This window comes from Pleurodeles waltl, chromosome 1_2 (assembly GCF_031143425.1).
Source record: "Pleurodeles waltl isolate 20211129_DDA chromosome 1_2, aPleWal1.hap1.20221129, whole genome shotgun sequence".
NCBI lineage: Eukaryota > Metazoa > Chordata > Amphibia > Caudata > Salamandridae > Pleurodeles > Pleurodeles waltl.
In genome coordinates, this window is record NC_090437.1 from 470,087,777 (window position 1) to 470,108,984 (window position 21,208).

The window sequence follows — 21,208 nt, forward strand, 5'->3', positions numbered from 1 at the left end:
TCCAACATTTTATCCATAAGTTGAAGAGTTTTTTTTCATAAACTTCTACTTTTTTCAATGTGCCACTATGTCACCTCCTAAAACTACAGGATGTAAGCCCTGTAGGCACTGTCCCAAATAAATATTTGTGACAGATCCCCACAAGGTGTGCCTCTCACTTTTGGATTAAGCACACCATGCCGTCATGCAAGGAGTGTGCCCTAATTAATCTGAAGGCAGTCCAGCAGCACAAAGCAAAGTTGTACACCGTCAATTACTGAAACAAGTTTCAGAAATCCTACTTCCACTCGAAGTCGAGGACACAGACCCATTTCTGCTTCCAAGGCTGTTCACGTGACTAGTACTTATGGATATGGTTGATGAGATATTGATGGCATTCCACAAATAATTTTGGACTCACCTGGCTCAAACCATCCGGAATGGTCAGGATGCCAGAAAATATATGGTCTGGTAGCTTGTCACTACTGACTGCATGGGCAGAGCTGTTGAACTAGTGTGGTGCTTCAGCAGCACCCACAGATGACATCCACAGGCTTCTCCGGGAACATGCAAGCCTCTCTGATGAACACTGTTGTTCAATGGTTCTCACCTGTTGGATGAGAAGGCTGATTCAACATTGAAATGTTGTAAAGTGAGCCAAGCCAATAGTATGTTCCTTTGGTTTTTCTAACCCTGTAGCACCTCCCACCCCACCAACCCTGTGGCAACAGCCTCCAAGTGGTTTGTTTGCCTCTAGTGGCACACAACACCATGTGGAATGCAGGATCAGATACTTCATCCAAGGTTGGTGACAGATATCATCCAAAAGGTGGGTTCTTCGGATCAGTTAACAAGGCTTTTATCTGCCATTCCTTTTAAAACTGCCACACATCCCGTCCACATCAGAGAATCTTTCAAAGCAGAGCCTGTCTATTTTGCTGTTAAAAGTGTGGACGGTTTTGGCTAAAAGACACATAGAGTGGATTCTGGTCCCGAAAATAGAGATTGGCTGGTATTACTGCTAATTCTTCTTATTTATCCCAAAGAAGGAGAGAGGCCTTTGCACCATTTTAGATCAACACCCTCTGAATGCTATGCTACAGAAGGACAAATTCAAGATGCACACTCTGGCCCAGGTTTTATCTGGCCGGGATCCAGGTTACTGGGTGATGGCTTTCGACCTGCAGAATGGCTGATTTTGTGTGGCAGTCATGCAGTCTTACAGACACTACGTCCAATTCAAGGTATGCAGGAGCATTTTCAATTTGTGATGCTCCCCTTCCGTCTTACTAGTGCCCATTAGGTGTTCATGCAAGGGATGTTGGTGGTCTCTGCACAACGTCAGATGTTGGGGATACCAGTTTTCCCTTACCTCAATTTCTGGCTGTTGAAGGGAGGCTTGCCACAGACAGCTGTTGACCACCTCCAAACAATTGAAAAAAACTGACATCGTTGGAGTTCCCAATCATCCTGCCAAAGTCACACAACTCCATTGCAGAGGCTCCCTTCTGTTGTAGCCATTCTAGATATGGTGCAGCTGCAGTCCTGCCCTCCATCACATCGAGTCTAGAACAATAAATGAACCCAGAGTTACAGCTCAATCCTGGGTCTTGGTGAAAGTGGCTTATTGGCTTCTGGGCCTCTTGGTCTACTGAATCCTACCCCTCAACTGTGCCAGGTGGCATATGTGGGGTATGCAAAAGATCCTGAAATCTTACTGGGTCCAGCTCTTGGAGAACCTGTCAAATTTCATCTAGCTATCAGAGGAGACAGCAAAAGATCTGCAGTGAAAGCTGCTCAACCACACTTGGCAGACCCCTCTCCCTGCCCCACCCAGAACTAATGGTAGTGACTGATCCTGGGAGAAGTGGAGATCAGAGACTGTGATGTGGGAACCAGTCTCCGTCAAGGACCATTTGAATGGCCAGGTGAATGGTCATCAATGTAGTTGATGGCCATTAACCTGCCATTGAAAGCCTTCCTACCATCCAGCAAAGAGGGGCTGTATCAAGTTCTTACAGACAACATCATCACCGTGTGGTACTACGACAAGCAGCATACGGTGAATCTTGGATCCTGTTCCAGGAGGCACTTCATCTCTGTAGCAGGCTGGAGCATTGGGACATTTCCCCGGTTGTGAACCACCTGGTGAGATCTTTAGAAGACAAGGGTGGATGAACTCAGCTTGTGGAGACTGGCAGATCACAAATGATGGTTGCACACCAAGTGGCAAAGGATATCACCCAGCAATAGGGAAAACTCTGGCTAGATCTTTTTGCCACAGCCATGAATATGCAGTGTTGAAATATTTGCATGTTGGAGTTTTCAAGAAGGCTGCCTCTCAAAGACGTATTCTGTATAGAGTGGTTCACAGGACTCCTGTACATCTTTCTGCCCCTGCCTCTTTTGCTCCAAGTCCTGAAGTAGATCAGGAACGACCGAGACCACGCCATCCTAGAGGTTCCAGATTGGGCAAGAAGGGAATGGTACTTGTAAATTCTGGGCATAAGCTTCTGTCGATGGGTCAGGCTAGTGCTTCAGGAGGATCTCCTGGCACAGCAGCTGGGCAGGAACCTGCCCCTGAACCTGCACAATCTGCACCTCCGTATAGGGAAATAAAACAATCACAAATTACTGGATTTGATCTTCCCCTTGAAGTTGGAAATGTCATCCTGGCTCCTTAGCGACCCTCTACAATGTCTATTTATGCCAGAGGCTGGGAAAAGTTTGTTGCCTAGTGTGGCACCAGCAATATTGAGCCATTACAGGCCAGACTGTAGATGTCAACTTGTTTGTTTTATCTCTGTCCTAGCAAGGACTTGCACTGTCACCGGTAAAGGATATTTGTCAGCCTTTTTGGCTTCTTTACATTTACCAGACCTGCTATCCTTGTTCAAATCACCAGTTGTGATGAGCTTTCTAAAGGTTTTGACTCATTTACTTCCTATAACACTGTGTGATGCCACAGTGGGATCTTAATTTGTTACTCACTTTGTTCACAATCACGACATTTGAACCAAACTACAGCTGTCTGTTACATCTCTTTACTTTGTAGCCTGTTTCTCGTCACAGTTATTTAGGTTTGTTGGGTGAGCAAGCTCCAGGATCTGTAGGTGCAGCCACTTTACACCATCTTGTTCCCCCAAATAGCTGATGTGGTTCAGGGCAACCTTTTTGTCAAGTTGTGACTGCTTGTAATGTTGGACAGTCCATCTCTCTCCCAATGTTCTTGCTTCCCTTCACCCCTCAAATGTGGATGAAAGACTTCATTTACTGAATCCCAAAAGACCTTTAAACCTTTGCATCGATCTCACCAAAGACTATTGGGTGAACACTTTGCTTTTTATAGGGTTCTCTGGGGCAAAGAAAGGTAAGGCAGTGCCGAAAAGAACTTTGTCAAGGCAAAAAGTCCTCTATATTAAAAGCTAGTACACACTAGCCAAGAAGAAGCCTCCGGAGGGGTTGAAAGACCATTCCATCAGAGCTAAGGCTGCTACCAGTGCCCTGGCAAGTGGCGTGCCTATCATTGATATCTGTCAGATGCTGATATGCATGTTCACAAAGCACTTCTACCTTGACTGCCAGGCCCAATGGGAAGGGCGATTGAGCCATTTTGCCAACCCAACATGTTGGGAGGTACTGCTTTGGTATCTAAAGTTAAGGAATCTGAAATCATAAGTATCCATTAAAAGAACAAGTTACTTAACTTTGGTAAACCTCTTTCTGGTAGCTACTGTAACCACAGGTCCTTCACCATCCTCCCCCCCATTCTGTTGAATCTCCTCTTTCTCCATTTCAAAAGGTCCCAAAAGTAGAGATCTGCATGCTAGTACCTGTGATTATTTTTTTGGCGTTGTGTTCGAGAGTGCCGACAAATTTGAGAACAAAAATGATGTTGATGCACAGGCGTTTTGCTTCTATGTAGCTCTAATTCACTTCCAGGGCAGAACAAAGTCAATGCAGTGCCACATGGCACCACCTACCAACAAAAGAGATCATTGCTGTTAAATCTTCCTAATCCAGTCCAGTGCCTGGGGATATTCAAAAGGTGGGGATTCTCTGATTAGATATATTGTCCACCAAAAAGAGTATTATCAAAGGTAAGTAACTTATTCAACTCACCCACTGAATATCTCTTAACCTGACCAAATGATGTTAAAGATATTACTGTTTTGTTTATGGTCACTATTACTCTAGCTCTTTAAACTAATCCCTGATCAACAGTTATTCTCCAACTAAGGTATAGTTCAACAGCTTTAATAAATCAAGAGCCCAAACGGTGCAGTGCTCAAGTGTGTGATATTGCACAACTTTTACAGTGATCCATATATACATGTGGGAGGTCTATTTGAATTTATAAAAGCAACAACAGCCCTTTCTTTAATCACAGTTTCTGGTTTCCAATTTAATTGTGTAATAGACAATAACGTGTGAAAATGCTGATGTTTCGTCCCTGTAGAGAATGTGCAAGGGTCTACTCAGGGCAGGAAATGCCATCTGGTACTTCACCTATCAGGGCAAGAGTTTAAAAAGAGGTCAATTTACTATTAATAACAGACTAATCTGTTTCAAAATAGGATTGAAAAGTACACCACAACTTTACCTCCCAGCAGTATACTTTGTTCACATGCTTGGCTATCTGGATCCACACTAGAGTAAACCTGTTAAATAAGTTCAGAAAGTGGGTACAATAGTATACAACAAGCCATGAGTAGGTCATGGTCCATCTAATCAATTAACAGCCTAAGAAAGGAGAATAGTATGTACTGCAGGCTATAGTGTAGTGGGAATTGCCCATACCACATTCTTGCTATCCCTTGAGTCTGACAAAACACATGTTTTATACATTATATTGTCTGAAAACAAACCCCTCATTGAGGTGCAGTTGAGGCATAGTACTTTAATTCTATTGCACATGCTGCGTACTGAAGAGCAACTCAAAAGACACCCCCCCCCCAATGTGGCCAATTATGAAAGAAGTCTCTATCAAATGCAGTTGGTTAGCTGTGTGTCATCATGTGCCCAGTTAGCATATCCCAGCCCATGTAAGGGTCAATATATCCACACAATGGTATTCTGCCCACTTTGAGTATACCATAATTCTTGTATACTATGTATGTAAGAACTTATAAAACCACCTTTCATGTGGATTCAAGTCTCAGTTAACTCGTAAACATGACTTACATCACTCACATGCATTTATATACCGCTTGCCATCACGAGCCCAGGCAGTGTAAGCTCCTGCACAGGTCATCCATTCTGTCACCTTTTTGTATATAAAGGCGAGTGCAATGCATCTCTCCTACCAAAAAAATGCCAGAATTAATCTGGATGCCTAGTCGAAACAGTACGCAGCCCACTCTTTCAACCATTTGTGTTTAAGGAGTTGGTAACACGCTCCCTCCAAGCCGTGTTGCCACAGCACGCAGTCTGCCTCTACTTTTCTCAAAGGATAAACCCAACACTTTGGGAGAGACATACTATTATCTCCTGTGGCTCATTCCGTGTACAAGACTGCTAACCTCTGTGGCCATCTTGGATAGGTATGAGTCAGCCTGATTGGCTGGTTCTCTGGTGTTATGCTTAACAGTGCGCCTCTAGTGTGTGAACCTGAAGATCCCGATGGCCCAGCCGGGTCAATACTAGGCATTTCCCTAAATATAATAATGTATCAATCCGCTTAGTTCTAAATGGGGGAACTTTTAGAGCAATTCGTCCCTCCCCCATCATGTGTAGACCGGAATAGCAGATTCAAATGGTTAAACAATGTGGTTTAAATATAAAATACAAAACTAAAGACAACCCTATCACAGAAATGACTAGGTGGTTGTTAAATCCTGAGTTTCACATATGTCATACCATCACACAGCAGAAAATGTTGTTCATGACCACGTTGCATGCTACTAGTGTTTGCTAGTCTGGCTGGCCGATACACACAATTTCATATGATATCAGGCTGATCTGGTGAAGTCCGTGATTTCCACATTCTAACACCTATAAAGGCAAGGTGGCTTGCAAATTCACATATTTACATTTAACGTCAGTCTGATCATATGAAGTTTAGGATGCACGCATTCTACACCTACAGTGGCAGGGTGGCTGCCATTCCCCTTAATTCACATATGTCATTAATTCCTTTTTCATTGCTTTTTAAGCATTCCATCCACCCGCATTTTCAGGTCGCCAACAGCTCTCCTAAGTTCCCCCTTTTGTATTGATATCTTACACTCTCCAAGACGTACCACTGTATCATATCCTCTGTGTATTGTGCATCACTGTAGTGTTTCACCAAATGTGTTCCTTCCACCTTTCATCTAATGTAGCTTCAGTGTTGACAAATCCTTTGCTTGATCATCTGTGTGGTTTTTCCTGGGTACATCAATTTGCATCGGCAACAAATCAAATATATCACATTTTTACTGTTACAGTAAGAGCGACCCCTCAACTGTATTTTTGATCCCACTATTTCTGTCTCTATGGTGTTACGCGTATATTTGCCTACAACACATCTGCCACATCTGAAATGGCCTATGGTTGGTAATCCCCAGGTCTGTGTAATGGTCTCTAGTTTTCTTTGATGTCTGTATCCTCTAACCATATAATCCCTTATGCTTTTAATCTTTTTATAGGTGAATACAGGACAATCACATTCCCCAATTATATATCAATGCCTGTTAATTATTTTACAACTAGAGTAGCTGGCCAGAGTAAATGGGAATACCATTATGTTGCACTCTTGGTTTATATTCTTGTTTTGCCTTGGTATGAGTAGTGTTTCCCAAGGACAATACCAGACTTGTTTTAATGTTCTGTGTACTATATTTCTCTGATTAGTAAGTGCTGTCCTCTTTGGACATATTATAGTGTATATACCTGTTCTCTACTTTTATATGGGATTTTTATATTACACAATTACATTGTACACAAGAATCTGTGATTAAAGAATGGACTGTTGTTGGATTTATGAACTAATTTTCCAAAATAGCTGCTATAATAGAGGAAGAAGAGACATATATAGAAATGAAACAAATAATATTGGTTTTTAATCCTTTTGTGTATGCAACAAACAATGTTTATGAGCTGAATATGAAAAAAATGTTTATCACTCCTGTTTTGGACACATTTTCATAGTTCATTTTATTTGTGTCTGCAGTTTCTCTTGGTACATTTGCAGAATGCTGAACATTTGAGAAGAGCTTTTCAACAAGTAAATTTTTTTGTAGGACAGGTTTTGCAAGTACATGCATGTGTAAGTTATGTGGATGGAGGCTTTAGACATTTCATAGGTTTAAGCACTCCATGAATATCTTCCAAACAAAATTCACACAGATCTTTCTACATATGTATGATGCAAAACATTTACAAATCTTCTGATCAAGTAGAGTGCTTTTTAAAGGTATCCATGCACAGAATATGGCATCGGTGGCAGGTAACATAGCAGGATTGATCTTGTGAACTCACTGTACCAAAGATTGACAAATGTGTAATAGTCAGAATTTGTTTTCCACACACGCACAAGGTGTGTTTTCTACGTCTTTAAAGTCACATTCTTCTTCTGTCTGAACAAATCCTTTTACAAACTTCAAAAGTTCAGCAGTTAAAGCTCCAAGCTTTGTTCCAGTTTTGCTCATTATGTCATCTTCGGTAAGGTATGTGCCTTGATTAGAACACTGGGCATCTCTGGGTCAGGTTTCTTGTATTGAATTTGAAGCAGGATTAACATGGCCAAGTACTGCCGATGCCTTCCCCAAATTTTTCTCCACTCCCTAGAGGCCCCCTGCTTAAGCTTACAATGCCTTGCACAGAACTACAACTTTTTGAGTTTAGGGGTCATAAACCCCGGATGTATTTTTATTAACAACAAACACATAAATCAATCAACAAACTGTACACAATAATCCCCATCATATTCACATAGTATTTACAACTTTTCAGATGCCTAGCCTTAAGAGAGTACACTAATACATCAGTTGATCCTATCACTAACTGAATCAATTTGTTCCTGCGTAGCCAGATGTCTGTGCTTGTGGATGAGATCATGACTGATGGCTAAGACACCAGTCCATGTCCTTCCCCATGCTAGGAGACCAAGGGGTAGTATCTCCATAGGGGATCATCCTACCCCTTCCCAAACTGACTTGTGGGTACACCCTGTAGATGGGGTCCCATCTGCCTGCCAGGATACCTACCTCAGGTGCCCCCTCCACCCTCAGGCACCCCGCCCCAAGGCCAGTGCTAGCTTTAAGACCTTTGATCATGCCCGGGTGGATGGCCCTAGGGGCCAAATGCCAGTGACCACTCGCAACCCCCCTGCACCCCTGGATGTCATCCTCACTTCCCAGCCAGCACCCCTTCGAGGATCCAATTACCATACCATCCTAATTGTCCCCTCAGTCAAGATTTCACCCTGCCACATGCCAGCATAGTAGGTCGACTATCTGGCCTCACCCTCCCACAGTCATTCACCTACCAAGGACAATGGACCAACCAATCCAGAAAGTTTTCCAACAACATATTGTTGCCCACCCGGGAAAGATGCACTCCATTCTGGAGGAAGAAGCCGTGGAATGACAGCTAACCTTGGTGGTCTAAACAACTTGGCAACTTGTTATTAATTCTCTTTACCGACTCAGTGAGTGCCTTAACTGACTGGCTGCACGTCCACTGCAATTGGGGGATCATGTGTGGTTGGTTAGCAAAGAAATTTCCACAGGTGGTGCTTGCCTGGTCAAATTCTGAAAACACCAACTCAAATAGCTGCCACTGACCCAAGGGGCACCAAGTCATTACCCCCAAGATGCAAAATGGCCCACCCCGTTCCCCCCCGGTGGTGAGCAACTTACAGGAAGCATTTAGTCCAGCACCAGCCTTACTTGAGTGAGGCGCACCCCGCACAACTGAAGAAAGAATAGTGGTATCCTGCCTGTGATACGCATGACAGAAAGGCACTCCTTACAAACAGGTCACCTGCCCATCGGACATAAGAGTGGCCAATGACCCACACTTCAGTGACCCCCGCAGCTCCTGCATGCACCTGAACCCTTGGAACCTCCCTACGACTGACACAGCCACCTAGAGACCTCCAAATTATAAATCCGACAACACATTTTACCAGGAGCTCTTTGCAAAAGTATGTGGTCACCATTCCCTTCCTGGTCCATCTTAGAATGAGGGATTTTGATCGCCAAGGACCCCGTCACTTCCACCCAATGAATATCAGCCAACTGCAACGCCCCTGGTATGTCCTTCTTCTTTCTCTCCACCAATTCACCCAGTCTGAGGGCCCCATAAAATACCAGGGTAAAGACCGCCTCAAATAGGGCAACCTCCCAATAGGAGGTACAGTTTTGCCCCAAAGCCCCCAAGATGGCTCCCAGTTTCACCACGCCAATGGGGTGCCTAGAATCTGGTTTGGTCCCCTGGAATCACTGCCAACCCTTAAGGGTCCTCTTTACCAGGAAGGATTTCATTCCATCAGGCACCCCCTACAGTGAGGCAAAGAAAGAAACTGCAGCAGTGTGGCGCCTAGTGCATGCTTCCTCCCTCAGAACCTCCAAAAATGGCAAGACTGACAAGGTGTCAGACCAAGGAAATTCATATAGGCCGAGAAAGCCCCCTCATCAGTACTCCTTGTCCTGGGTGCTAGACTGGTGCCAAAAACTACCAGACCTTGTGGCAGCCAATCTTCCATAGATATTCCAGGAAGGGCATTTGGAACTCCTCTGCTTCCGGGTGGTGGAACCTGAAAACCTGCATTTTAAAATGGGACAGGACATCAGGGGTGTTATTCAGGACACAAGGCACATGCTTTTCTCTAAAAATCACAATCAATCTCAGACACAGCAGCACACTTTCCTTCAGTACTCTCAGAATCATCTTGCACCTAGCAGCCTGTTGATTTAGTATTCCCCCACTGACATATTATCAGACCAGAAAATCACAGACTGGTTGCAAAATCTCTCAGGCCAGATTGACAATGCTGCAAGAATCGGGAATAGTTCCAGAAAACCAATATTAGTTACTAGCCACATTGCACCCATTCAGTGGGCCACAGTTGGGCACACCAGGCCGTATCAAATATAGTGCCAAAACCCTCACTGCCTGGTGCATCAGTAAAGAGACCCAGCTCTTCGTTGCATCTAGTCGGGCAGGGCCACACGACCGTCCCATTAAAGTCATGCAAGAAGGACTCCCAAGTCCTCATATCCTGCTTGACCTCACTGAAGAGTCTGGTGTGGTGATGTCTCACCTTCAGCCCCAACACAGCCTACAAAATTGACTGAGAAAAGGGCCCCCAATGGTGGTGATTCACAGAACAAAATTGAGCTGCCCAGCCAAACATTGCAACTGATTGAGAGTGACCACCTTCACCCTCACGCATGCCTGTAGAGCTTTAGAGAAAGCAACAACCTTGTCTTTTGAAAGCCTGGACACCCCTGCCACATAATCTAATTCAATCCCCAAGAATTCCATTGTGTTGTAGGGACCCACCATCTTGACTGTGCAAGTGGGACCCCAAATTCGCCCATAACACTCTGAAAGACTCCCAATGCACCCTTACATTGATCAGACCCAGAGGGACCAAAAAAGAGGAAATCATCAAATAGTGGAGTACCCATAGATGCTGTGATTTGTGTCTGAAAACCCACAAGAAAGTGCTAGATTTCGCAAAATAGGAACAAGACACTGAGCAGCCCATTGGCATGCATTTATCAAATTTGTACTTCAGTTCCCACTGGAAACCAAAGAGATGCAAGTCGTCCAGGTGGACCAGTAGCAGTCTAAAGGCGGATTCAATGTATGATTTTGAGCACCAGGCCCCAGCTCCCACAGCATTTGAATTGCCTGATCCAAAGATGCATATCTGACTGAACACAGGGCCCCATCAATAGTTGTGTTCAGACTGGCCCTTAGCCGTCGACAGGTTATGGATTAATCTGAACTCACCTGGCTCTTTCTTAGGGACCACCCCTAGAGGGGAGCAAACAAAACCCTGCATGGGAACTCCATCAAAGGGACCCGCTACCCGCACCAACTTCAGTACCTTAAGAATCTTAATCCCTGCCACCTCTGGGTTAGACCTCACAGACAGCTGGTTCTTACAGTGGGTCGAGCCTACGTAGCCTTGGATCCGGGATCCTAAAACCATCTCTAAAGCCCTCATATAGCACCTGCATGGCTGCATGACTGGAGTAGGAATTAAGTCAAGGAACCATAGTCAACAAACTAGTAGGCGATAAGGCCTTACCATAAACCGAAACACCGTTCCTAGCTCCTGCCAGATCATCAATCATGTTTCTTGATACACTTATCCATGACTTCTGAAGCACTTTGAATTCGGGGTGGGAGGCATGGCCACAGAAAGAACAGTAGTGTTTGAACTGGCAGGTCCCCGGTGGCCGGGAGCACGTGCACCAATTGAAGTCCCAGCAGGCCCCTCTCTTAGCCGACCCCCCTCCCTGCAATTCCCAGGGCAGTTCCTGACCCCTCCCAAAAAGGCTGACCTCCAACCCCATGTGTTTGATTCGTGTACTGTAGCCATGTGATTATATGGATCTGGGCCCATCCTAGAGTAGGCTTATTTGCCTTGATCCTTCTAAACTCCTTATCGTAATCCTTCCATGCAATACCACTATCCTCATCATGTACACTCACAATCCTGTTCTGATAACAAGCTAACTTGGCTCCCAAATTGTTTAAATGCTCAGCTAGGATGGCCTGATAGGTCGAGAACGCCCTCACCCAGTTCGATAGTGACTCCTCAACCACCTTCTTTTGAGGCCAATGGCCACACTTCTTTGAATGAGTGTATTCTTTACATCTGTTAACCTCATCTTTATCTGATATATATGAACAAGAAGATCAAAGACATCAATGTAAGCCCCCTTTCAAATCTTTTCTTTAACACCAATCGGCACATGCAGCCCATGGTGCTCACTCTCAGAGCGAATATCACCAAGGTCTGTAAGGGGCCAAGAGTGATCAGCATCTGAATTTGCGGTTCCCTGGGTAGAAGAAGACATCACAGTAGTGCTCACTGCTGCTGGGGCTTTGCCCAATTGCTAGTCTGATACCACTGTCATAGGGGCAACCCGACTTACCTCTGGGCAGGACAATGAGGGAAGATCAACCTCCTACGCCCCCTCGCCATGCTTCATCCCAGCCATGTTCCCCTGAGACTCCTGGACACCCTTCAGGGTGTTTAGATGTGATACCAGACGCTTCGCTGTAGTAGATCTTGTTTAATTTTAATGGGTCTCAGGAGTTTAGCTTAGCCCTCTGGCTTGCAGGCCTGCGCCTCCCACTGACCTAGTGACTTTTGACCTACTTAGCCTGCTATGTCTTAGCCTATTTATTTTATTATTCCTTTTGGCTGCCTTTGTTTAGAGTTAGAACAATGTTTTGATTTGCGTTACTAGTGCCACTTTGTGAAGGCTTCACTATCCGTGTCACATCATGTCCCTTTCCCACTTATATGTGACTGGAACATAATGTACTTTTTGTGGGAATTGTTTACATAATTGCCACCACAAACCTGCCCCCTTATCTATTGTTTGGGAACATACCTGCAGATCTGTATAAATACACCTCACTCAGACAAGACTATCATAAGGATTTCTACCAGATGCTATCGACGCCATCTATGCTGCATTATACCTTGATGCAGACCCAGCCTTCGTGTCACAATGGAGGTTGACCTAGTCCTCATTCCAGCGTAACAAGGGTTGGGGGCGCTTCTCATGGACATGGTACTGGCAGATTAGGTTTATCACGCCTAGCTCTCGTTAGGTTAGAGATTAGGTCCTCTATGCTAGGGATTTTACATTTCATATTTATTACAAGATGGTGGGGGCCTTTGTTTTCACAACTTATCTTTACAATCATGCTTCTTTTATTATGCATAATCATTGCAGCTCATGCATTTTATTGTAAATTGCAGCCTTTTCAATAAATTTATTGAAAACTCTCCTGCATCTCCTTCATTGCCTGTGTGTGACTGAGACTTACTGCTAATGTGAAACAATTGTAACTTCTGTTCCAACACGACTCCCCTAACATGCTGCAGTCAATAGTCCATGCATAAGGCTGCCAGAAATCACCTTTTACTGTTTGAGTTTTTGTTGAGGTACTGCTTGTGAGCCAGGAAGGTTGGGCCTACAGTTGCAATTTGATGTAGGATTGGCCTAGTCACCTACAAACAAAAGTGCTGTCATCCCTAAACCAGCAGTCTCACCTAGGAGTGAGAGTACAACTATGACAGCACCCTGTCCATAACGTCCTCCTCCTTTGTCCCTGCCAATGGGCCCCCCACCCGCAAGGCATACAGCATACCCACCTCAGATAGCCATGGTAATATGTATGCCAAGTGACCTACAATATCCTTCTGCCCGACACCTGAACTGGGATAGCCAGTCCAGCCTCAGACTGACCCCCCTACCCTTTTGTCCGCGCACCCTCTTTGTAAATGTGGGAAATGCCTCCCTAGGATGTACCCCCGCCTGCCTGGGCCTGGCAGCATGATCGCCTGGTAACGCATCTGAGACAGAGGATTGAGACCACAACAATGTTATGGCCTGATCCACAGCATCTATCCTATGCATCATTGCCTCTAGCAGTGCCTCTGTGCGCGAGCGCTTCAGACCCCTATGCTTGTTTGCTGCCATGGTGCAAGGAACCCAAAAAAAAAAAATGCAATACCTAACCATGCTGCCCAGCTCCCACCGAGGACCCAACACCCCCTCAAGAAAACACACCCCAATACCCAAGAGTTGGCAAGTAGCACTAAAGCCTGGGATAAACAACAAAAAAGGCACAATACAGGGGAAAGACCACTACTCCTACCACCCACTAAAACTGTCCAGACAGTACAAATATCTGAGTCCCCTCCAAATCCAAGTGCACAACAACTAATATGGCTTTGAAATCAGCTATGCCTTGGCCAATCAGCCCAAAATGAGCCCAAGACCTTAAAAATGTTCTAACAAAGGCCCTTTAGTTATGCCCAGCTGCCCACAATTACGGCCAAACATGGCCCCTCACCTGCAATGCCAGGCTCTCCACCGGAGAAGCCACCAATAAAAACTCTGGTCATGTGAGCGATGCTCTAACCCAAGCTGCTCCCAGTGAGGTGCACTGGGCTGCTTGTGGACTCCTGCTGCTGAGGGAATTACGTGACTGTGCTTTCCTCCTGCCAGTCCATTCACCTATAGGGAAACAAAAAAGACAGAGAAGGAACAGAAGGAGGCCGAACTGGCCCAAGTCTGCAGTACCCCATTGGGCAGTTAAGCGTACAACCTTCAGCTCACGTCCAGCAAGCGGGATCAAGAGACCCGCTCGCCGACCACAACCCCCTTATAAGGACGAGGCCTGTCGAATCATCACTTCGTACAGCCCGGAAGCACTAAGAATGCTTCCGGAGCTGGGCCACCACCCAACTCCAATGCCGCGCCCCTCCCCCACAAAGCTCCCAGCTCAGTGTCGCCTCCATACATCCATTGCAACAAATTTAAGTAGCACAATAACATCTGTGTCATTTGACAGTACCATGACTTGATTAAAACCATTTCGAGCAGCACACTCAACATGTGGCACAACACAAAGGTCAGCTTTCTTTACTGTGCTGTTAAGTTCTTGAACAATATGCCCGTACCTTTTAAATATATCTCCGCAGGCACAAACTCCTCAATGACAATCATTCCACTTGCAATAATTGGAAATTCAGTGTTCACTAAAGCATCATCAATGTTTTGATAAGTTAACATTTCCAACTTCATCTTGTTCGATATTGATGACTAGAAGTTATCAAGTTGCACATGTATAGGTGTCGAATTTTTGATGCAGGCTACATCAATTGTTCCACTTGTAGACATTTGTCTGATTCCCTCACATTCTTTGACAGATAGTACAAGATAACTGTGAAAGACAATGGGCAGTTCTTGCAAGGTGCACACTGACTTTGATATCTATAAAACACACCTCACCAAAGTTTTGCATGAATGAAATCTTGACGATTTGCAATTGTGACATATAGTCCACAACAACAGCTGTTTTCAGTGAGGACACATTTTCGAATTGAAATTCTTCAGGTGAAAGTTTTTTTTTTTTTTTTTTTTTTTTTTTAAACTCTTGTGCAAGTTTGTGCTTCACTGGTTTGGTTACAGCATCTCCCTCAAATAATGTGTTTGTTGGAAGATCATCTTGCAACAGAATGTCCTTGATAAATTCACCCCTTTCTTTTGCTACACCCATCTCTCTATGTGATTATGTCAGACAGCTTTTTCTCTTTCTATACCAATCTCTCATGCTTCAGTTCTGTGTATAGTTTTGATCCATGTTCCGGGACATCTTGTAGACATGTCTTTATGTTGTTATCCATATATTGATTGGTCACGAAGTTGTGTTGTCACACAGGCTCGGTCATTTCAAAGGGGTTTCCTTGCTGCTGCATGAAATGAAGAAGGCTGTGAACATGTTTATTAAAACGTTCCCATCTCTTTCCCACAAAATCAGGGTGAGCAACAGTTTCATGATGTGTCTGACCAATAATTCCCTTGGAGCTTTTCTGTGATCTCTGGATCGTCTGTTCCAGTTTCATATCTGGAGCCACAGCATTGAACCTTCCTTCTTTCACCACAAAATGTCTTTGGATGAATTTTTTGTAGAGGAATGTTTTTTCCAGCTCTAGTTTCTTCACTCTTCCCAAATACCAGGACCCATATCACAGGTAGTTTATGCAGTCAAATTTGTGAAACACATTTGTCACTGACTCCACAGTCTTCACATGCTGATCCCAATCACCTTCCCGATCAGCATATACCACGTTTTACACATGAAAGTTCTAGTAAAAACATTTTGCCAGTACGTGCAAAGTTCAGATTTTTCATCAATTTTGACACATTTTACGAACTAGGTTTTCTGATTTTGAACTGAGTGTATTGAACATTGCCTGGCTTTGCATTATGTCTTTTGAATGAAGTGAACCCTGTACCTTCTTCACTTCTCAGTTAAGATATGCAAAACCTAATTTGCCATTCTTGTTCCAAAAAGCATTCAAACACAATGTTTCTATAGCCTTAGATATGATGAGCAGACCTTGTAACAAATGAACATGAGATCCGCTCAATAGTGACTGACAGTTTTCCTTCCAAAGATTTCAGCCTCAATAAGTACAATATCTATGCCACATCCACTGAGATAACTTCCTGCACAACACAACGCAACTTTTGTCTAGTGGAAAATGCCCATCATTGGATAAAGATCATCAAATTCTACTGGATTTCTCAAAAATTGCAGTTACAATATGGAAAACATCTTCATTGAAGAAAATTGGCAGGATGGACTGGTCTTCATGCTGAGCACGCACAATTTGGAAAGTTAGAGCTGTATACACTGCCTTTTCTTCATCTTCAGTCCGCACCGAATAAGCAGTATGATAAATTCAGTTAAATGAGCTTTGCTGACCGCAGCATCAGGTAGAAGAAGATCAATGTCCTCAGCCACTTTGAAGCTCCCTGTTAGACTGGGACATGTTCATGGCTTGTAGTGATTTTGCACACATTAGCAAGGTAGTTGGGTTTCAAATTTGCAGCTTCATTTTTTTGTGCCTATAGCTGACACAGCTTGTTTTCCAGCAGCTACTTCATTGGTACAGTCTTGAAAAAGCACTGTGGCAGGATCATGTGTGCTGGATGTACCAGACAAAGAAGACCTGTCTTCAAAATTATCAAGAACAGCAATTGTAAATCCTTTCCTGATAAAGTGACTTGGAACTAGTGTGCTGCCGGATTCACAAGATTTTACAGCATGAGCTGCTAACAAGTTCCTGCTCCGTGCTATGTCATTACAATTTGTTGATACACAAATCCTATTCATTGAAGTGATTAGCTCTCTTCTTTTGCACTTACCACAGATTGCGTGGGCAGTCATCATGTGTAGCAGAGTTTTCTTTTTGCCATGAATTAATTAATAAAACATGATTTGAAAAAGACAGTACAGTTGCAAAGCATAAGCCTGTCAGTTCATTTATTCGCTTATATCTTTAAAGCCATCTTCAGTGTTGTCATCTTCTGTTCCGAACTCAAGAACTTTAGTTTTTTAAATGTTTAAATGTTTTGCTTTGCTGATATTAAACAACGATGTAAAAAATGTAATACAACATCAGACATTTCTGTTGAAACCCATGATTTACGGAGCTCTGGGGCATCACAAAATTTGTCATTAAGTCCAAAATCTAGATCTTTCAGAACATTCTTAAAATGGTTCCTGCTGATTGTACCTCATTCTGTAATCTTATTTTGGCAGGAAGACCTTCTGGAGTCAAATGAGCTGAGAACACCATAGAAGGCTCATTCTTTTTTGTTAGACACAAAAAATTAAATCTGTCATTGTACATTCGCACCAGATAAAATCTTAGTTTCATTATTATGGATCAGTTCAGTTTCATCAATGATGACCATTATTTCTCTGATCTCCATGAGTATGCACTTGTTGCCAGCACTCAAGAGTGACTTTAAAACTTCAGTTAGGTTTGCACTCTTTGAAAAAGCAAATAAAGGCTAAAGGTTATGTTTGCCTTTGGGAGCTCATTGTACAGCCCTATTTTTGAAAGTATGCTCCCATGCAATTCAGGTGAGTGGCAAATACATTCACTTCGGTGTTTAGTTCAGCTAATCGGCTGAAAATGTAATCTTGGAAGAAACAAGCTGCAGATAAAAACATGTTTGCCCTTTGTGACACACATATTCTGTACTTTGTTCTTGCATCAATCCCTTTGGCACTTGTTCTAGCTAAACCACAGATAACACATTAACTATCCTCTGCTTTCTGATCAGCTGGAGGTGGACAAGGGGTAGCCATCAATTTTCAAAGTGAATGAGTATTGGGTTTGGTTGTCATCACTTTCTCAGAAGACTCAAATTCTTGTTATGATCCACTAGTTTCTGCTATTTTGTTTACTAATTTTTTCCAGGCTTTGTTCCATTGTTTACAACTTGTAGCACTTGTTGTTACAATGATAAAATATTTGATCCTCTTCACCCATCAGTTTCAATCTTTTGTTAACTTCGTCTTGCCGGATTTTTGCAGCATCTCAAACTCTCTTCTGACCAGCCGCAGATGATGTTAGCTTTTCTTTCGGGTTAGTTTGGCATATGACAAATTTTAATTTGTTGAGGGAGTCCTCAGATTTTGTAGTTAGCAACATTCTGTCAAAAGGTAAAGATCCTCTGCTATTACCTGCTTCACTCATGTTTCAGAATTTGAATCATTAGAAAACCTGAAATAAAAACTATATTAAAATAAATTACCAATATGATGGCTAAAACATATCATCAGAGAGCCGCCATTTTGGAAAATGGTAGAAGGGTTGCTCTGAGGAGTTAATTTATGTCTCTATAAGGCTACCTGACCGCCAAAACCTATGTTGTGACACCAAAATGAAGTACATAGGTCCATAGTTCCTAAAATATTACGTAATCACTGCAACACATTCACCGTCTTTAAAAATATCGTCCCGAAAAATATGACCGGATCAGCAATGTCTGCCCAAGCTAAATTACTTCTCTATTGATCCAAAAATACAAATCAAAACTGAAAATCTATGGATAACAATTTTTTAAGGAGGTATATCAAGGGGCCAGGCCTATATACATGGAGTGAATAGTTCATCTAGTCCTTTTTGTATTCTGGGACTTATAATTGCAACATTCAAATTATACATCTCGAAGTACAACTACTGCAGATCAAAATCTGTGGTTGGGTCACTACATGCGGATTAATACAAATCACATTGTCCAGAGACATGGCATCACAGGTTTCTGCGATAATGACTTAAATATTTCTTTCTTGCATGTATTGCTCCTTTTCATGAGTTGATCTTAATTTCAAACGTACTTATTTTTTTAATAAGTCTATTTGTCTTTCCTAAGGTATAGGAATTGCAAGACATTAACTTCAACTAAAGATTTACATTAATTGTCACAAAGACCTGGAGAAGAATCAAATAAATACACAAAATGACAATTTGCAAATGTACTCATAATTTACAGGCACAAATTAGTCATAGGAACAAAAATGAACCTCTGGTAGGAGAACTGTGCTGCCTTTTACGAAAACAAACCCTCACACAAATATAGTGTAGTTTTGTTATGTGTAACAGGAATGTAGGAAAAACTAAAGAAATGCCTATCCTCAAATGGGTCCAGGCAGGGCTAGATCACCTCACTGGGCGCTTTATTCAAATAGCATAATGTATGGTCGTTGAAATACCCTAAGTGTAAATTCTTTTACTATATATTGGCAGGAGGCCACAGCAAAGTGCCTTCATAAGGTCACAGATTGTGCTAGGGTGACCTGCAACATCCATTTGGTGGAAAGAACGATAACTTCATACACACTAGGCAGACAGCAACAAAAATGTATAATCCTAAAATACGGGCTCTTTGTTACCCTGACACCCAACCCTCACATATTTTTAAATCCTCAACATTATACATGTCATCTTTTCGCCACAAGGCCTGCCATTATCTCCTCACCAACTGCCCATCCCTCATAAATCCTTTTTTCCAGTGGTGGTTTGTGTAGAGAGGATTCACATTAGCATACGATTTGGGAAAAGCAGTCTCGTCCTTGCTGTGTAGATCCCCCTAATTGTTTAACAAGCTAACTTTGTCAGACTTTTGGGGCTGTGACACTCCATCCCAGGGTACCTGGGACCGCCAATCAATGAAAGGTGGCTTAGGTTTGGCTCTTAACAGGTCAGAATTTCCATGGTTTTGCTATATCTTTCACAGGACATGGCCAGCGAGTGTCATTCTCAGTGCTTCCAATTCTTCTTCAACTGTTGCATTGATTGCACCCTCCTCCAAAGAAAGAGGAGTGCAAATTAGCCTGCCTGGGAGGTCATAAAGACAAAGAAGGGAACTCATCCACACCAGAGTCCAGTGAAGGACATCACTCCACGAACAACTGAGACCTTGTTCATTCCTTTCAATCTTATATTTATGGTGACTTGGGACAGCATTCCCTTTTTCAGCCAAGTACAGACATCAAAAGAGGCCTCTATTAAAAAAATAGATTTGTTTCTTTCATTTACATATCTCATATAATTGAAAGACATTTATTTTCCATTGCCATTCATAACAAAATACATTAATTACAGTGATATTAGATAGGTTAAATGACTTTAGCAAATATTCATCTTACAGAGAAGCAGAAGCTCCAACCCTGACAGCTCTTCCATCAGAGCTAATATTGGACAGACTTCATCCAAATCCAATGTACCAACGTTTGCCACTTCTCCTCAACCCAAAGCTGCTCAGTTTAGAATACCCAAGGAACAACATTGAATATGTGAGGGACATCGGTGAAGGAGCCTTCGGAAGAGTCTTCCAAGCAAGGTAACAACAGTGTGAAAATGCTCTGTAATGAGTCAAATTGGTTGTTTTTAATGTCAGACCATATTCGAAATGTTCACCTGCTTTTTTCAATGTACTAATTTCAATGTGTATATTGCATGTACAATCAAGATGTAGGGCCCAGTTCAGAAAGAAAGAAGTACATTTGCTCTCGAGGTGTTATTCCTAAGTTTACAGCACATTTTCTTTGCATTCACAGAGAATTTCAGGAGTCCTTCTTCGAAGCTGCGACTGCAGCATCCGAGGGTGGCCACATGTGTAAACAAACACACATTTCTAGGTGCAGGATCTAAATATTTTGGAATGGGTAAATGTTTCCATGGTGAAAACATTTCAACACATGGAGAAACTTCTTCCTATACACTCACCTGTCTGTAGGGGGTTACCTCGCTTTTCCCACCCTGAAAACGGATTTATTAGTGTCCCTAACAGTAGGGAGTAAATAGTTTTTTATGTACAATTAAATACAATCATTGTATAAAAGGACAGTTAAAAGAGAGCTATTGCCTTTTAGTCAAACAATAGTTTAAATTCTAGATTTAGTAAAACACTAAGTAATAACCAGAAGGTAGAGAACTCTTCTGATGGCTTGTGCGTTTGCTCCGCTCAGGTTAGAAATCTGGTAAATCGATAATTCAGGGCTGTGTCCAGGGGATTGAAGCAGGCAAGTACAGCCTGCCTGAATGTTCGAATGCCCCTTGTGTTAAAATGTGGTCCTGAGAGGGCTTTCCTTTCAGCTAGAAGCTTACGACAGATGCACAATAAATAGGCCAGGTCTTCTGTGCCAGATCCACATAGACGCAAGTGTTTGGGGA

The 21,208-nt window shown here is 42.9% G+C and overlaps 1 protein-coding gene across 1 annotated transcript in view; it reads left to right on the forward strand.

Annotated features, from left to right (window-relative positions):
• Positions 1-21,208, forward strand: part of MUSK (muscle associated receptor tyrosine kinase) — a 595,710-nt gene that overhangs the window by 521,614 nt on the left and 52,888 nt on the right. The window contains exon 15 of the mRNA XM_069240929.1: positions 20,184-20,375. Within this exon, the coding sequence (XP_069097030.1) occupies positions 20,184-20,375 (192 nt within the window). The remainder of the gene's footprint in view (positions 1-20,183; positions 20,376-21,208) is intronic.